Raw genomic sequence first — 18,857 nt, forward strand, 5'->3', positions numbered from 1 at the left:
GAGTCTTACTTATATATATTAATTTTAAATAAAATGTGAATCGAATGAGTTAGTGGAATGTGAGACAATATTATCATTTATGGTAAAAGTGAATCGGGACTCCTATTCGTGGATAGACTAAAATGAAAAAACGGGACTCCTATTCGCGGACAAAGGGAGTATAGCTGAAATATACTTCCATTATTCCATATATTTCAATTTATTCATGAGGGTTCGAGTTTTCTGAATTAGTCGTGACCCACAAAAATAAGATTAACTATATGAATAATGGGCCTCTGATGGGCCGGCCCTGGGCTGGGCTTGGGCCTGGTAAAGGAATGATCATTTTCATAATTTGTGGACTGGGATTTCAAACTGTTAATCTGGTTAAGATGATAAATGAAAAGATTTATTAATACTAGCCAACAAGTATTTCAAAGAATGAAGAGTATAAACTTTTTGAAGGACACGTGTTACATATATGTAATGTATTTTTCAGTTAAACTTTTTGAAGGACATGTTTTATTATGTAATGTATTTTTTAGTTAAACTTTTTGAAGGACACATGTTACATATATGTAAAGACTTAATTAAAATTAGAAATAACCCACTGTTTATATTTTACATAGTACTACTAGTACTATAGATTGATTAAAAACCATGACTCCCTTCATCAGGTAAGGGATTGTTGGTCATATGGTGATAAATTGAATATCAAGTTCGGGCTTGACCTTTTCCTTTTATTTTTCATTTTGGTAAACAAGGAAGAAAAAGATTTCATGACCTGATCTTATTGTTGTTTTGTTTGATCGAGTATTAGATATGGTATTACTTATTTCATTTGTTTTATGAATATAAGGGAAAAAGGTTTGTTGACTCTTTTAACCTGATCAAGGGCCTTGTTCGAAAAAAGTTTATGCCTTTCTATTGTCAACGAGTATTATTTAGTAGTATTAATTATCGTACAATTATCATTATATAGTTGAAAAACTAAGATTTTTGTAGAGATTTACAAGTGGCGAAATTATCATATTTGTGTTAGTCCGAGTTACATTATACTAGAAGGCTTTATTGGTCTGGCCGCCCCCTCCTGAACGGCCGGAGGGCCTAAAAATCCCCTAGAGTCGAGATGAAAAAAGCATATCCATCCCATCCGTGTGTAGAAATATAGTACTACTACTTTGTTTTCGATACATATTAGTATATAAAATTTTGTAGTCCAATGGTTTGCCTTGCTTATGGTTTAACCCTCAATGAGAACATGTTTTTCCTTTTCTTTGTCCATTCTTTCTTTTATCAATTCATATTTCTTCTTATCATCAATATAAACCCAATATTTACTATTTTATCTATATTACTTTTTGTATTTTTAATTAAAATCAATTTTATTGATATTGTAATAGAAGTGATAATTGATGTGTACTTTATTATTTTTTTACTCAACGAATTATAACAAAAGAATCAAATAATTCATATATATAGTAAGTTTTAGATGAATAATACATATGTGCAAGCTAATGCATCTCATTAAAAAGTTAAGCATAATCTTATTCTGTTGGATATATTTTATTTTGAGATGAAATTAAAAATTGGAGTAAAATATTAAATTTTTCTACACGCAATTTTTAATACTCTTGTAAAACATGTTTATAAAACTGATTAAGTTAACTTTTAAGGAGGAAAAGGAAAGAATATATATTTTTTATTATTAATATTAAATTATGGAGTACTATTCGTCTATTCCTATTAAAACACACCCCCTCCATTTCCAGATTCTGGATCCGTGGTGATGCCATTACTAATTTGAGAGCCGCCCTTGAATTATTACTTTGGAGATATTTATTCAAATAATGTAAACATATTTGACTGTATATGTTTTGCATCCACTATATATAATTACCCTAGTGTTTCAACACTCATACCACACCACAAAGAAGAATAACATTAACAACAATGGCCAATAACTTTGTGTTGATATTGTGTTGCTTCGCATTACTGTTTGCAATCCGAGGGAATGAGGCTGTCCAGTACACTGTCACGAACTACGCAGCAACAACGCCAGGTGGTGCTCGGTTCGCTAGAGAGATCGGGGTTCAGTATACCTTACAAGCCATGAACACCTCCACAGCCTTCATCTGGATGACTTTCCAGCAGAACTCCGCTGCTGATCGGAAAAATCTTCCCAAAGTTAGCTTGTTCATCGATAACATGGACGGAGTGGCTTATGCCATTGGCAGTGAGATCCATGTCAGCGCCCGGTACGTCTAGTTTGTTTTACCATTTTTTGTAATGGACCTCACATTTTATTATAAAACTAATATATAAAAATAAGACTCATATTATTAATCCCCAATTAATTATACGTGCATATGATGTTTGTATTTGTGATGAATTGGTATTGGCGCAGATACATTAATGGGTATGGGGGCAACCTGAAAAATGAATTCACTGGAGTTTTATACCATGAAATGGCGCATATTTGGCAGTGGAATGGCAACGGGCAGGCGCCGGGTGGTCTGATAGAAGGGATAGCCGATTATGTGAGGCTGAAAGCTGGTTATGCCGCGAGCCACTGGGTGAGGCCCGGCCAAGGTGACCGGTGGGATCAAGGCTACGACGTGACTGCTAGGTTTCTCGACTACTGCAATGGACTCAGGAATGGATTTGTGGCTCAACTCAACAAGAAGATGAGAGGTGGTTACACCAGCAATTACTTTGTGGACTTGCTGGGGAAGACTGTGGATCAGCTCTGGAGAGACTACAAAGCCAAATATGCAACTTGACTTTTTATGCCACCAAATATCATGTGCTTTGTGATAATGCTCCATATTTCAGAATAATGATAAATACGAATAAAGTATCCAAAATAAAAAATATTTTCATATTTTACCCAATAGTACTCATCTTTCGTATTCTAAATTATAACTCAAAATATATTTCCATATATTTTAAATTACATAAAAAGACTTAATAGATTGGTTAAAAACCATGGCTCCCTTCATCCGGCAAGGGATTGTTGGTTACATGGTGATAAATTGAATATCAAGTTCGTGCTTGACCTTTTTCTTTTATTTTTCATTTTGGTAAACAAGGAAGAAGAAGATTTCATGGTTTGATCTTTTTGTTTTATTTGATCGAGTATTAGATATGATACTTATTTCATTTGTTTTATGAGTATAAGGGAAAAAGCTTTGTTGACTCTTTAACCGCCTTGTTCCTAAAAAGTTTATGCATTTCTATTGTCAACGTACATTATGTAGTAGTACTACTAGTATTATTGTACAATTATCATTCATGGTTGAAAAACTAAGATTTTTGTAGAGATTTACAAGTGGCGAATTTTCTCATATTTGTCTTAGTCCGATTACATTATACTATAAGACTTAAATTGGTCTCATCTTCTAGTATCTACCCCTCCTGGTCGTTTGGAGAGCTAAAAATCCCCTAGAGTCAGAGCCGGAAAAAGTATATCCACCCCCTCTGCTGATAGAAATATATTTGTTTTCAATACATACCACTTGTATAAAATTGTGTAGTCCAATGGTTTAACTTATCAACGGTACAACCCTCGGTAAGAACAAATTTTTCAGAGCCGGAAAAAGTATATCCACCCCCTCTGCTGATAGAAATATATTTGTTTTCAATACATACCACTTGTATAAAATTGTGTAGTCCAATGGTTTAACTTATCAACGGTACAACCCTCGGTAAGAACAAATTTTTCAGAGCCGGAAAAAGTATATCCACCCCCTCTGCTGATAGATATATATTTGTTTTCAATACATACCACTTGTATAAAATTGTGTAGTCCAATGGTTTAACTTATCAACGGTACAACCCTCGGTAAGAACAAATTTTTCTTTTCTTTGTCCTTCTTTATTTAATCAATTCATACTTTTTATTATCAATATAAACCCAAATATTTGCTACTTTACCTATATTACTTTTGTACTTTTAATTAAAATTAATTTTATTGATATTGTAATGAGAAGTGGTAATTGATACCCCTATTTAGACATCTCAACTAATTGTAATAAGAAAATCAATTCATTCATATATGATATATATAAGTTTTAGATGAATAATATATGTGCAAGGCAATGCATCTTATTAAAAAGGTCAAGCATAATCTTATTTAGTTGGGTATATTTTATTTTGAGATGAAATTAGAAAATGGAGTATAATATTATTTTTTTCTACAAGAAATTTTTAATATCTTGTAAAACATGTGTCAAGTGATTAATTCAACTTTTAAAGAGAAAAAGGAAAAAATATTTTTTTTATTTTATTAGTATTAAATACTATTAAATTATACGGAGTATTTTTTTTTTTTTTTTTTTTGAGTATTAAAGTATTAAAATTTCAATTCCTCCGTTTCCGGATTCTGGATCCGCCATTAGTCATGCCATTACTAATTTGGGAGCCGCCCTTGAATTATTACTTTGGAGATATTTATTCAAAATAATGTAGATATATTTGACTTTGTATATATGTTTGTGCATCCACCACACCACACCACACCACACCACACCACGCCACGCCAGAGAAGAATAACAGCAATGGCCAAATTTGTGGTGATATTGTCTTGCTTGGCATTACTACCTGCAATCCAAGGGAATGAGGCCGTCCAGTACACTGTCACGAACAAACCAGCGAAAACGATAGGTGGTGTTCGGTTTGCTAGAGACATCGGGGTCCAGTATACCTTACAAGCAGGGACGGAGCTAGCACAGGCCAAGCCGCCGCTCCAGCGGGGGCTTGGCCGGTGCTAAACCCAATATCTACCATGGTCGCCCCTTACCTGTGCTTGCGTGAAGAATTCCGAGATCGAAATATGTTTTCGTTTTTTTACAGAGCGTGTGAAAGAGGAGGGGGAGGGGAGAGGAGAGAGAGGGGAGTAAAAAGGTAGGATATAACTTTACAGTTGGCAATTGTGGGACCCCCTTAGTAATTTTTTTTCTCCGTTTTATGTTTAATTGGATTAGGAGAAATAATCATATTGTATCATAGATATTGGATTAGGAGTTGGATTAGGAGAAATAATCATTTAAATATTTTGTCAAGATCTTTTCATTTGTTTCGATATATTATGATCATTTATTTATGAAAGAATATTGTTTACTTTTAATTTGTATTTAAGGTTTATTGCTGAATTTATATTTAAAATAGTAGTAGTATTTTAATAACTTATTTTAAAATGATGTAGTATTTCTTTTTATTTCTTTTGAAAAGTGTTAATAGTTACTTAAATAATTGAATTTAATTTAATTGTAGTCAGTTTGGAAGTTTGAAATTAAAATATTACTAGTAAATTATAAATTACCAAATTTTTTATTTTTTAATTATTTCTTTCATACAAATACTTCAATTTTTTGTGATGTTCAAAATGATGCATTCCTTTTTTTTTTCTTTTTTTGTATTTTAATCAAACAACATTTTTATAAGACAATATTTATATATGAATAAGACAATTTAGAAACTTGAAATTTTATAGTATTTTGATTTAAATGTTATGAAACTATTTAACTAAACTTTATTACTCAAATGAGTATCATCCCAAATAAAAATAAACTACTAATATTTGATTAGAAGTTTATTACCATATTATGTGCTCCGTATTTACCATATTATTATATTTTTTGTAATATACTAGTATATATATATGGAGCATTACTTTTTAGAATTTTAGCACCGGCTTATATAGATTTCTAGTTCCGTCTTACAAGCCATGAATACCTCCACAACCTTCATCTGGAGGACTTTCCGGCAGAACTCCGCTGCTGATAGGAAAAATCTGCAGAAAGTTAGCTTGTTCATCGAATACATGGACGGAGTGGCGTATGCCACCGGCAACCAGATCCATGTCAGCGCCGGGTACGTGAAGTTTTTTACGCATGGAAGGAAATTTGTCTTGTTTTGATACGGATATCTTTTCCTTATCATCTTTGTTTAGTTGATTAGGAATATAAGTACATACTGTATTTTTATTATAAACCGATCTCTTCTCAAACTCTTTTCCATTAAATTCTCATTTGATGCAAAAATACGTATAAGAATGACTGAACTTGAACTAGGAGGTTATCAAATAAATCATAATTTCTTGAAATGAAATTAATATTATAAAATCAAAACTGCGTACAGAACAAAAACAAACTCAAAAGGAAATAAAACAAAAACTAGAAAATTAAAAATAAACTAAAAAAAAAGTTAATTGTTATTTTTCCCTCCTAAATAGTAATCAGCAAATGATTTTTAAACTCGATTCACAAGCAGCCCCGTGCGAATATCAAGCCATTCTAACATGGAATATTTTTCGCACGTTTTCAACATCGCTGACGTCCTGGAACCGCATTATCATTCATTGGTACGTATCATGTTTGTATTTGTGATGAATTGGTGTTGGTGCAGATATTCAGTTTTACGTGGCGAGTGTGAAAAATGAGTTCACTGGCGTTTTGTACTAAGGAATGGCTCGTGTGTGGCAGTGGAATGGCAATGGGCAGGCGCCGGCCGGTCTGACAGAAGGGATAGCCGATTATGTGAGGCTGAAAGCTGGTTATGCCCCGAGCCACTGGGTGAAGCCGGGGCAAGGTGACCGGTGGGATCAAGGGTACCAAATTATGAGACTTGACTTTTTATGGCACCAAATTAAGGCTTGAGTTTGTCGATCATTTCCTGTTTGAATAATAAGAACTGGTTGTATTGTAGAATATTAATGACATGGGCCACATGATGATTAATTGATGTGTATTGTAGAATAATGACGAATACAAATGAGAGATGGACAGAACTAATTCTTAATGCCATCGAACTAAAATATATAGTTCATAGACAACACATACTTCATTTTAAGAACAATTTAGTTCAGTGTTTCTGTAATAAAGTAAAACAATCAAATAATCAAGTTCATATAAAATGATCTAAAAATGAAGTATATCATTTGATTAATTTATTTTATCCACTAGATTAGAAAAATGGATGTCTGATCTAGTTCGGTTTTTAATATTAGTTCGACATTGAATACAATAACAGTTTTTTTACGATCTAGAAAATTTGAGCTATAGGATTTATGAGATAGATTAGTGAGATTGAGTACTACGTACTAATAACTGAAATTCAGGATTTATAAGATGGATGAATGAGATTCAGTACTACTTACTAATCTTAAGCTTGAATTTACAATTGTACATACTAGATCTTGAAACATGTCAATTGTAAATGGCAAAATTGTAAATAGCTTTAAAGTTTGGTCTATAGGATTAATAACATGTACTGATATTTTTTTTAAAATACAAAAACAAGCAAGGAAAGCGGATGAGAAAGTGAAATTGTATAACCAGGTCCAACCCCAGTTGAAAAAAATACGTGATAATGTAACTTTTTTTTCGTTTTTTAATTTAAAAATTTCATATATTGAATAAGAGTAGTACTATTGTTAATTTTGTGTAGATATTGAAATGAAAAAGTTCATAGAGTAAATGATGAAATAACCGAATGGGACCTTTAAGTGGCCTCAAGAACTTATGTTTTACAATGCTAATAACCAAAGATTATTATTATCATGTTTTTGTAATTGTTGACATTATAATACACTCTCACATTATTACAGGAATGGTATGGAAAAGAAATTTATCAAATATTTGGTATTTACATAAAATATTATCCCAGTCCAAATATTTCGGAAATCATTTTAACACAATTTATAAGACCACGTTTAACTGGCCTAATTTGCCTTGATAATCAATCATCAATCATCAATCATGAATAGAAGCCTCTGCATTTTCCTCATCCCTGTTTCTCTTCTTCTATCATGCCTAGTACAACACATTCATGCAACCCAATACGTCGTAACGAACACGGTCCCTAACACTCCGGGTGGCCAGTTGTTTGACACTGAAATCGGTGTTGATTTCACCTTATCAATCATGCCAGCCATCAACAATTTCATCTATCGAGTCTTTGAAGAAAGTTGCCCTGAAGATAGAAGGGACGTCCCTGTTTTGAATGTATACATCTCCGAATTCCCAGGTTACGCATACAAAACCGGTGACAACATAAACATAAGTGCCTCGGCAATGTACAACATGTACCAGCCTAGGTCGGTCTCAAAGTGGATGTTCATTTCTGTATTGATTCATGAGATGACTCATGTGTTCCAGTGGCATGGTAATTTTGGAGCTCCTGGTGGCCTCACGGAGGGGACAGCAGACTACGTGAAGGTCAAGTCGGGCTACTACAGGCAGGCTTATTATACTAAACCCGGTGCAGGTCAGAAGTGGGATGAAGGGTACGGTGTGACAGCGAGGTTTTTAGAGTACTGTGACAGTTTGCTTCCAGGTTTTACTGTAAAACTGAATAAGAAGATGAGGTACCAATACAACAATGCGTATCGGGTTGAGTTGCTCGGGAAACCCGTGGAAGAGCTCTGGGGAGAGTACAAAGCCAAGTATGGGAACCAACCTTGAGAGAACACTATTGATATGTTTCATGGTTTAAAGTACTGATGGCAATAAATAAATGAAATTAAACGTTTATATGAATGTTTTATCCATTTATGCATATGAATAGAATATGGGGTCAGGTATGCAGGTTTACATAGTTCATTCTCTAGCACAAACAAATATGGCAACCTACATGTGAAAAAAAACCCTACATGTGAAAAAATCATACTACTGTTTATTATAGTGTAACAATATAGACCAAAGTACAGGCACGAGCGAGGAAATAAACAACGAGCAATTTATAGAAAAATCATCCCAAATAGTAGAAGAAATAAGTATAAACTAGAAGTTGTTCATTTCACACCTTTCTTCGTACAGGTAGCTGTAAGCAATCCAAAACAATACGATATACACATTATAAACCATGCTGAATATTTGAGAACATGGCTAAGCATGATACATTAATTATCTAGGAAAATATTAAAAATTACTGGCCTGTTTAGTTTAGCTCTTGAACAGATATCTTATGTGTCAAGATCCTCAATTGCAGAAACGACTTCATTTATTTTGTGGAAGTCTCTCCTCTCCTTCAGAAGGGTCTTGGCAAAGTTGAGAGCTTTGCGCTCACATTCGGAACGTTTACCAGCCTCTTTAATTGATTCGAAATCTTCAACATGAGCCACACCAACAATTCTCCTACAAATTAACCAGAAAACCTGTCATTTAGACACAATATTCTTCTCTTTTTTTTGCATATAAATGTGACAATAATCATTAATGTAGTAAAACTAGATTTGAAGAACATCTGGTGGACTATCAAGGGAACCAGTATAAATAAATCAGATCATAAAATGCACAAGGCATCATCTAACCTTATCATTTTAGCAGCACCAAATCCGAGAGTGTCGTGGAAAAGATCGACCATATATCTTTGCTTTACCAGCAACTGGAGTTCTGGATTGTTATATATTGCTGGAAGATAAGCATCACCAGAACCATCCTTGTGTTTATCCCAAAGAGCAGTGAACTTTGTATGGAAGAGGTTCCAGGTATCCACTATTGTCTTCAGGATCCACTTCTTATATAACTAATATAAAATTAAAAAAATATTATGTCAACAAATCATATTACAAAACCAGTAAAGATAAACAAAGAGAGGGAAAGGTTTCCCAGCTACATCTAGACTTATAGTATGACTATTGACTAACTAAATAAGGTATGGTTAAGCTTAAGTAGTCACCCTAATAGATATACATAAGCTAAAAGTGCAAATATTTCAACAATTTCCCTCCCTCAATTAAATCAATTAACTGGTGGTTATTAGTTATGAAAAAACCACAATTTCGACTTATGAAACCATCACAACTGCAGCAACTAACAATAATGGATCGCAAAACCATTATTTAATGGACTAAAAGATCCTAAGGAACATGGAAAAAAATAAGATGATCTAGATTCGTGTAAGTAAATGTAGGGAGAGTATCTACTTTACGGTCTCCCTCCTTTTCTGCATGTCCATCTTGTGAAAAATAAGCTAAAATGAGGTTTCCAATAAAAGCTCCAATATCATATCCCATTGGCCCATAGAAACCAAATTCGGAATCTATCACTTGAGTTGAATCAGGAGCAACCATGAATGAACTAGTATGAAGATCACCATGTAAAAGAGCTTGGGCTCTCTCACAGAATCTGAGACAGAAGATAGAAAACAATTGTAAGAACATTATCACATGAAAATGTTAGAAACTAGTGGTTAGGAAAAATTACAAAAAAGGATCTGCACTGAATTTTACTTAGATTTCAGCCCAGCAACTTCGAGTTTCAACATGTTATCCTCCCGAAGCGCCTCAGCATCAGCATCAAGGTAAGGAGTTGTCCAATGGTTATACTCAGACACTTTGTATGGATCAGAAAACACAACTTGTTCAGTAAGTCTGCATAACTCCACATTTCCACAAAACTTAGCAACTGCAAAATAGCAAAATTCTATTAGTAATTAGTATATGTAGCAAGTCATTTCAACAGGATTAATTTATCACTAAGAGTTCAAAATAAAAAAACATAGGAGGCAAAAAATTCATTAATATTTGTATGCTTGCCTATTCTAACATTTAAGAGAAACATGTAGGAAACAATGGCAACTGGATGGAGTCAGAACTGCCAAAAGGATCAACAAAGCATTTTAACTAAAGGGTGCTAATACTCAAAACCAAATACCATGAATTATTGACTAAAGGCAAATGGTTCAGATTGACTCTGCAGCTGAAGTAACATTCACTATATGATATAAACTTCAAGTGTAAAAAGTATTACTACAACTCTTTATGTTTATAATATATCAATACTTCTAAAAGAAAAATGTGGTCAAAAGGACTTTTTAAAATTAAGATAACTGTAAAAACAATTTCTTACCACCACTTTTGTGATCGGTAGTGGTCTGATACAGCAGGGAGGTATAAAAAAGCGTCAATGCCATATATTCTGATACATGGTCAGCAAGTAACGGATACTCCATCCCAGCAATCAGCCCTTTTCTTAAGATAATATGAGGTGGCTCAATGTAACGCATGCCAATCAAACACATTTTCCTGTCAAAGTGGTAGACATCAGGGACATGATTTGGGCACAAGCGACCATGTTCTTGCAAAACTGTTGCTTCAAAATAGGCACGTTCTTTTGCCATTGGCCACGATTCCCCTATAGAGCGAACGTATGGAAGAGCCTGCGTGTTTTTACCATCAGTTAACAAATGGTATGATTTGGTGTCTATATCTAATAATCATTTTTCCTTAATAAGGAGCATGAGATCAACTTGGTATCAGCAAACTTCAGCCACAACATTTAAGGAAATTAAATACTAGCATTACTGAAATAAATTTAGTCTACAGTAATATTGTAGTTCTATTCTTATGAGAAGTGGCAAAGATCAAACCAGAAACCTATAAACTATCTTTACATCTGACTTCCAGCCTAAATCAATCTTATGAGCAGGTCATCCTTTCTCTTTTTAGCTACTATAGTACTATGTGATACGTTAATTGCTTGTACAAATTCCATAAAAAAACAACTAAAATTTTCGGATGTTAACCGTAATCCTACTTCCAACAACAAATTTAACTTCATTTGAATCCCTAGACAGGTGACGAACACTGCCATACTTAAATCGTAAAATTCATAATCGAAGCAAATTATACACTATATGTCTGCGATTAACAAAGAAAATCGGACTCATACGCACCTGCTTGACGACGATAGATCCAGACGGTGCAGTAACAATGTAGACGAAGTTGAGATTTCCGTCGCCGACTTCCTTGATTTCGAGCTTATCGAAGTGGCTTCCTAGCTTGGCGGCGAGAGATGGAGTCGCCTTCAAGTAGTCCACCAGTGACTTCTCGTCGAGCGCCTGAAATCCGTCGGAAGCCATGTTGATGGTGGCGTTGATCGTCGGTCTTTGCTTAGTCTGTCTATGGTCGGACTAGTAATAGTTACGTACTCATACTGGAAAGGGTATAATTGGAAGAATAATTTTCTATGGTTCTTTTGCGCTGACCAATTACATGATTTCTCGCATTTGGGATAGGGAAGTCCGATACATTGTATCTAGTCGGATTTTTAGTTTGGAAATGTTGCTACAATTTTGAGTAAAAATGTATACATTTTTCAATAAAAATTAAAACGACTTAAATTATGTTTACAAAAACAAGAATTTAAAATGACTTTATTTATGTGTATATTTTTCATTTAAATTATAGTAATGATGATCAAGTTTATTAAATTTATGCTTTTAGTGTAAGAATTTTGCTTGATCTTTATCATTTACTAGTGTCACACCCGTGCGATGCACAGATTTTTAATTTATTTTATATTCATTCAAAATTATAAAAATAGCAATAATTATATTAGACTTAACATCAATACATTGAGAACACAATGAACTATTAGACTTAACATCAATACATAAAAAAATACAATGATTAAATCAATACATTAATGGAGTATAGTACAATACAAATAAATCAAATAATCAACTATCCATTCGTGCCCCAAATAGAAGAATCTTGCGCCTCCATCAAAATTGCCAAAAAAATCAGCAACGACGAATGACAAACAAAACTTCGCACCACCAAACTCATCTTCCCTTCATCATTTTACATAATCAAATTCAACTAAAAACATCAAAATGATTCTCTACAACAATGATTCTCTACAACAGACTTACCCTACAGCCTCCAACATCATACATCATACATCATACATCATACTTAATCAAGATAGACGACATCTATCCTATAAAACCTACCTCTATGTATTCACAAAATTTACTCATTACATTTCTACGATATAGAGAAGTAAATCCTAATAAAATTGTCCACTAAAAGATAATTAAACATAGAAATAATAAGACCGATATACCATGGATGCTCATTGAAAAAATAATGTGATGGTTACATCATTTTTTGTATAGATAATGAAAGAAAAAGTCAAACATTTGACAACGAAAAAAAATTGTGTTGAAATATAGCATGGATACTTCCCCTTTTATAACCTTCCTCCACAAAGATGAACATTCAATTTATCATCATTTTAATGGATAAAAAAACTGTAAAGCATTTATTAGTATTTATTTAATTTATTACTAATAATATTGGACTCAAAGAGTCATGAGAAAAATGTTAAGCACTACCTATTCCATCAATATTTTCCTTGAAAACGGATCAAAAACTGTAAAGCATTTATTACTATTAATTTAATTCATAACCAATAATAAACGTCATGAGAAGAATGTTCTTTTACTAAAGGTGAGAATCCAAAGCTAAAATGTTCGTATATTTTTTTATCTCATGAATTTATCTCACATGCTAATGTTGGTCGATTTACCATTCATTTCTAATTTTACACAATACTGAACTCATTTAGATTAAACAATTGGAATGTTTACTATAACAAAACTACTCCTATAATGATTTTAATATAATATTTAAATAATTATAATGAGAATCATCATCTAGTGATACTTATTATTATATTATTAAATAAGATTCTTCACGTTAAATTAGCTGTGCCACCTGAATAGCTAAATCCTAAGCCCTCCTTTCTACCTCAAACAATAATAATTATTGTAGTAACGTATGAAGTAACGCATAATATGATAACTAATAAAGAATATCTAAAACGATTATATAAATTTAAATTAATTGTAATGGCATCCAAAACTTATACATATTTCAAATTATGCCCAAAACTTGCCTTTTGTATATGCATAGACTGTGTCACAATTTTGTTATTAATGTTATCAAGAGTATGAACTAAATCAATCCCATTTTGATTGATCGTAGTTTTCATTTTCCACGTTCAATTTTTGCATGAAATATATTGAATTAAAAATTTTATTACATTCTTTTAATATAAGATGCATATTCAAAATATCATTATGAATCCAGTACTCTAGGGAAAAATAAAAATAAAAAAGAGAATTGGATTTCTTCTCTCTTAGTCCTAGTTCTAGTCTTTTAGCTATATGACCTTTTTCATTTTTATCTTCTCTATTTTTCTTTGAGCTTAAAGCTCTCAACTTTGCTAAGACCCTTAAAGGAGATGAGAAACTTTATGACATTTTCACTTGTAGAGAATGAACTATATAAACCTTCATACCTTACCTAATGGGGAAAACATTCATATAAATATTCAATTGCAAACAAGGTATTGCTATTAGTACTTCAAACCATGATATATATCAATAGTGTTTTCCTGAGGCTGGTTCCCATACTTGGCTTTGTAATCTCTCCAGAGCTTCTCCACCGGTTTCCCGAGCAACTCAACCCAATAAACTTCGTCGTATTTGTACCTCATCTTCTTGTTCAGCTTCACGGTGAAACCTTCCAACAAACTATCACAATACTCCAAAAACCTCTCTGTCACACCGTACCCTTCATCCCATTTTTGCCCTGCACCGGGTTTCGTATAAGAAGCCTGGTTGTAGTAGCCCGACTTGACCTTCACGTAGTCTGCAGTCCCCTCCGTGAGGCCACCGGGGGCTCCAAAATTACCGTGCCACTGGAACACATGAGCCATCTCGTGAAACATCACGGAAGTGAACATCCACTTTGAGATCGACCTAGGCTGGTATATGTTGTACATTGCCGAGGCACTTATGTTTATGTTGTCACCGTTTTTGTATGCGTAACCGGGGAATTCGGAGATGTATACATTCAAGACAGGGACGTCCCTTCTGTCGTCAGGGCTACTTTCTTCAAAGACTTTGTAGATGAATTCGTTGATGGTTGGCATGATTGATAAGGTGAAATTAACGCCGATTTCTGTGTCGAACAACTGGCCTCCCGGGGTGTTGGGGACCGTGTTCGTCACGATGTATTGGGTTGCATGAATGTGTTGTGCTAGGCATGATAGAAGAAGAGAAACAGGGATGAGGAAAATGCAGAGGCTTCTGTTCATGATTGGTGATTTATTTATCAATGCAAATTATGTTTTAGTGTGTGTGTGTTCCTTGCATGGTTTGGATATATATATACAGAAACTATTAAACTAATTAAATGTGGTCTCATAAATTGTGTTAATATGATTTTTGGAATGTTAGTACAAAAGGATATTTTCTATTATTACCCAATATTGATGAATTGAATACTCATATCATTCCTGTAATAATGAGAGATTGTATTATAAATTTGTATTGTTAAAAATTGTAACAAAAACATGGTAATATGAACTTTCGCGCAACTGCTATGTGTCACCCGACCGAGTTGAATATGGTGAAAAAATCACCCAGTCGGATAGAGGTCATTGGACATATCTGAATGGTTCACCCGGCACGTGGTGACACATTTCACCCGACTGCACTCACTGCACGTCAAAAACTCTTATTTCCTCCTCGATTTTCGATCTACGGAGGAAATTCAGACGAAATATATATAAGTAAAAAATCTGATGAAATGCATAAAACACGTTGAACCCACAGTCCCCCCCACACCACACACATCAAAACCAAACTAATTAAATGGATCGAAATAGTTTTAAATTAGTTTTAATACGTAATCTTGGAATTTTTTGATTAAATGTTCACCCGTATTTTGCTTCAAGCTTTACTTGCGTCCAGGAACAATTTTGAGCTTATGGCAGTCCTAATCCATACGACATTATTCATAGAACACGTTTTGTGAAATAATTTTATTTATAAAATCGAAAGACAATATACAATAAGGAATTAAGAGATATGTGTAGGCAAGTACTTTAAAGAAGTTTACCAACCAACAAAATATTAATTGAATTATAAGTCTTCTTATTTACTTTTGTGAATTTATGAGGGTGTATTATTAGTATAGAACTGATCTAAAAGTTTAAGTTGGCTGTTTTATTTATATACGACTATACGAGATTCAAGATTAATATGTAATGGCTTATATAAGAGATTTGTTATTTACTCTACAAAACTTTTATCATCCAATTAGAGAACAGAGAAATTTCAAATTAAAACTGATTTTGTGTTTCTGCTCGAGAAGATCAATATAAATTAAATTTTTTACATAACTTTTTGCAAACTATTCAAGAAAATAATTAATTTATTGTGTGTTTGGCGTATATAAACGTAATATTATCATTGTGGAATCGATTTGAGTAAATCAGTTAGACTTGAATATTCGTTAAAGTTAAAACCATGCATGTGCTAAAACTTGTAAATACCACTAATTAGTAGTAGTAATTACTCTCCATTTCTGGAAATATTAAAAATGAAGAATTTGTAAAAGCTCTTCGAAGACATTACGACCTTTAATTTCTATATATATATATATATATATAAATTCTTTTCAAGAAGGTGTATTGAAAAAATATCAATATGCATGGAAACATATAATTTCAGTAAACACAGCTTATTTAAGTAGTATTGTCATTATAATTAAGGATTAACTAAACATTTTGCTAGTGTAGGTAGAGTGCAAGGAACACATTTGATTTATATCCCATCAAAGTAAATATTTTAGGTGAAAAGGCACTTCCTTTTTCTGTTTCGATATTCTTTCCCACTGTGTTGTATTTCTTTCAAATGCTTTGAACTTTTCTCTAATTCCAAATGTGAGATTCATTAGCTTATATGGCATTCTTTCCTCTTACACCTACACTATTAATTTATAGTACTATAATTCATTCAAATTGTGTTTAATATTGATATTGTGCATTATTCAACATAATTCACACGCTCCTTGTGACAAAAAGAGTCCTAATTGTGATATTTTCGAATAAATTGTGGAGTAATAAAAACGTATTATTTTACGAATTTTGTATTTTTTTTATATATGCATGTCTCTTAGTAGTACTATATTTCAACATTGACATTTTAGGAATATGTGTGCTCACGAAATGAAAATGGAAATCATCATTACAAATAAAGACTTTCACTTTGTTATGGGTCCTAAATTAAACGTGTTGGGCTGCTGCATTGAAACTTCACCAAATCACCTACTAGTCATCCCATGCATGCATATTCATTCATCAATATATATAACATTATATTTATCTGAAAATGACATATATACCAATTATTTTGGCATCTTTTTTCCACATTTGATACAGTCATTTTCCAAATCCCAAATCTTTTCCTTAACCACCTGAAAATACTTTTTGGATTTCCCATTCTTGAATTTTTGCTGCTTCCTCAAGTAAAACCCTGTTTTGAGATATAGCTGCGTTTCCTCTTTCAATTGCCAAATGTCACGTTTGCTTCCTAATTACAACTTGTTATAATTTATTAGTGGTCTATATCTAACTTCATGCCACAAAAAAGTTTGTCAACTATGTCCGTGCACTAAGTCTTGTAGATCTCCCAACTCAAATCTCGATGATACTGACATACCTTGTGCTGCGAGATCGATACTTTTGATAAAAGAGATAGGTCTGTCTGATATCATATTGTTGTGTGTTTTTGTTGGTTGCTCGTTGGTTTTTGTCTTTGTCTAGCTTCTTTATTGTTCTTTTCAGTATACTGCATTTATTTTGTGATAACTAAATTTTCACTATTATTGGTGAACTTTGTTGGTCGGTTCAACTTTAAGCAAGAAAAAAATCATGATACTCGAGTGCAACACTCTATGCATGATATGTATATGTAGAAGATGCGAAATGCAAATGATTTAAATTTTGAAGATCTCAATATATTTATGTCATATGCATGTCATTTTCAGAGAGATTGGATATGAAAAAAGTTTATATGTATGTAACTAGGTATTGGTTAAGAAAAATTTACAATATTTAATTTTATCAAATGTGAAAGGTCTACTTTTGCTTGACTTGTTAGATAGCCATCAACAACACATATTGCACATAGTATTTAATAAGATAAGCAAAAAATTAAACTAGCGTAGTCAAAACCATCTCCATCATTAAGCCCAGTTTCTGAAATCTATAAATTCATGCACCAAATATCTTGGGATTCATATTCTTAAGGAAACCCCATTTTCAGCAGCTTGATACACAAAGCTAATGGCTAAACTATCTGCATATTTCGTAGTAATATTTTTTCTCTTCTCTGTAGTAATAAAGCCCGGGATTCAAGCCCGATTACTATCAAAGGAATCAGGATTGCAAGGGAACGAGTTAAGAAGGATAATATCATCCGAAGAGGGGGAGCAAGCAAAGCCCGGGCCAAGCCCGGGAGCTGGACATGAAATCGGTCAAAAGAAGAAAGTTGTCGTGGATGTGTACTCGGGCCCGAGCCCAGGAGTTGGACATGGGTTTGATCGGAAAGATTATGGTAAGCAAAATACTATCACGGGTATGAGATCGGGCCCACGTCCTGGAGATGGAAATGGAGTTCAAAATAGGGAGGGGAGTCTTGTCGCGGCTATTCATTCGGGCCCGAGCCCGGGAGAAGGTCACGATCATGTTCCGGCCAAGCCCGTGGATGAAAATAAGTCTTGAGATACGGATTAGCATTTCTATGTGCATAATTTACTATTGATAATTATCATCACTATACACATCTTATACACCGAAGTTAGGAGATGAATTTGTATCTTATATTAGCAACCAATAACTATATACTATCTAGTATTGAGTTGCATGGTTATTGTAGATCGGTTCAAGTTTATAATAATATTGTTATTACTTAATTCAACGGCCATTTTATTGGATTACGGTTCTCTACTTTGAAGAATATGTGAGCTCATATACATATATAAAAATTGTTAAATTGTAACTTATAGAGAGAGCACTTCATCCATACCATTATAATTAGTGGCTAATTTGATTGACTTGGGTACTAGATTAATAAATCTATGTGTTGAGTATGAAGTATATTGCATTCTATGAGGTGTTTTGTTGTATAAAGACGATCTATTCGATACCATTATAGAGAGTGAACGGTTTATTATATAACTAAAATAAATGGTTTATTATATAATTAAAATAAATGTTTGAAATGCTAGAAGG

The 18,857-nt window shown here is 33.2% G+C and overlaps 4 protein-coding genes and 1 pseudogene across 4 annotated transcripts; 3 read left to right on the forward strand and 2 right to left on the reverse strand.

Annotated features, from left to right (window-relative positions):
* The first annotated feature begins 1,890 nt into the window (after positions 1 to 1,890).
* LOC121811375 lies at positions 1,891 to 2,875 on the forward strand. Its single transcript, XM_042212221.1, has 2 exons — positions 1,891 to 2,237; positions 2,387 to 2,875. Exons 1-2 carry the CDS (start codon positions 1,933 to 1,935, stop codon positions 2,760 to 2,762), a joined length of 681 nt encoding a protein of 226 aa, XP_042068155.1. The 5' UTR covers positions 1,891 to 1,932; the 3' UTR covers positions 2,763 to 2,875.
* Positions 2,876 to 4,500: 1,625 nt separating this feature from the next.
* LOC121741150 lies at positions 4,501 to 6,662 on the forward strand (annotated as a pseudogene).
* Positions 6,663 to 7,739: 1,077 nt separating this feature from the next.
* LOC121741703 lies at positions 7,740 to 8,444 on the forward strand. Its single transcript, XM_042134585.1, has one exon. The coding sequence runs from the start codon at positions 7,740 to 7,742 to the stop codon at positions 8,442 to 8,444; it is 705 nt and encodes a 234-aa protein (XP_041990519.1).
* A 274-nt stretch (positions 8,445 to 8,718) lies between these two features.
* On the reverse strand, positions 8,719 to 11,920 carry LOC121742240 (methylthioribose kinase 1-like). The gene is made up of 6 exons (XM_042135326.1): positions 11,659 to 11,920; positions 10,833 to 11,142; positions 10,214 to 10,388; positions 9,908 to 10,109; positions 9,293 to 9,507; positions 8,719 to 9,116 (listed from the first exon to the last, which is right to left on the reverse strand). The coding sequence occupies exons 1-6, from the start codon at positions 11,842 to 11,844 to the stop codon at positions 8,945 to 8,947; spliced, it is 1,260 nt and encodes a 419-aa protein (XP_041991260.1). The 5' UTR covers positions 11,845 to 11,920; the 3' UTR covers positions 8,719 to 8,944.
* A 2,209-nt stretch (positions 11,921 to 14,129) lies between these two features.
* Positions 14,130 to 14,873, reverse strand: LOC121741704. The gene has a single exon (XM_042134586.1). It carries the CDS (start codon positions 14,871 to 14,873, stop codon positions 14,130 to 14,132), a length of 744 nt encoding a protein of 247 aa, XP_041990520.1.
* Between the last annotated feature and the right edge of the window lie 3,984 nt (positions 14,874 to 18,857).

The sequence above is a fragment of the Salvia splendens genome, chromosome 7 (genome assembly GCF_004379255.2).
Source record: "Salvia splendens isolate huo1 chromosome 7, SspV2, whole genome shotgun sequence".
Taxonomy (NCBI): Eukaryota; Viridiplantae; Streptophyta; class Magnoliopsida; order Lamiales; family Lamiaceae; genus Salvia; species Salvia splendens.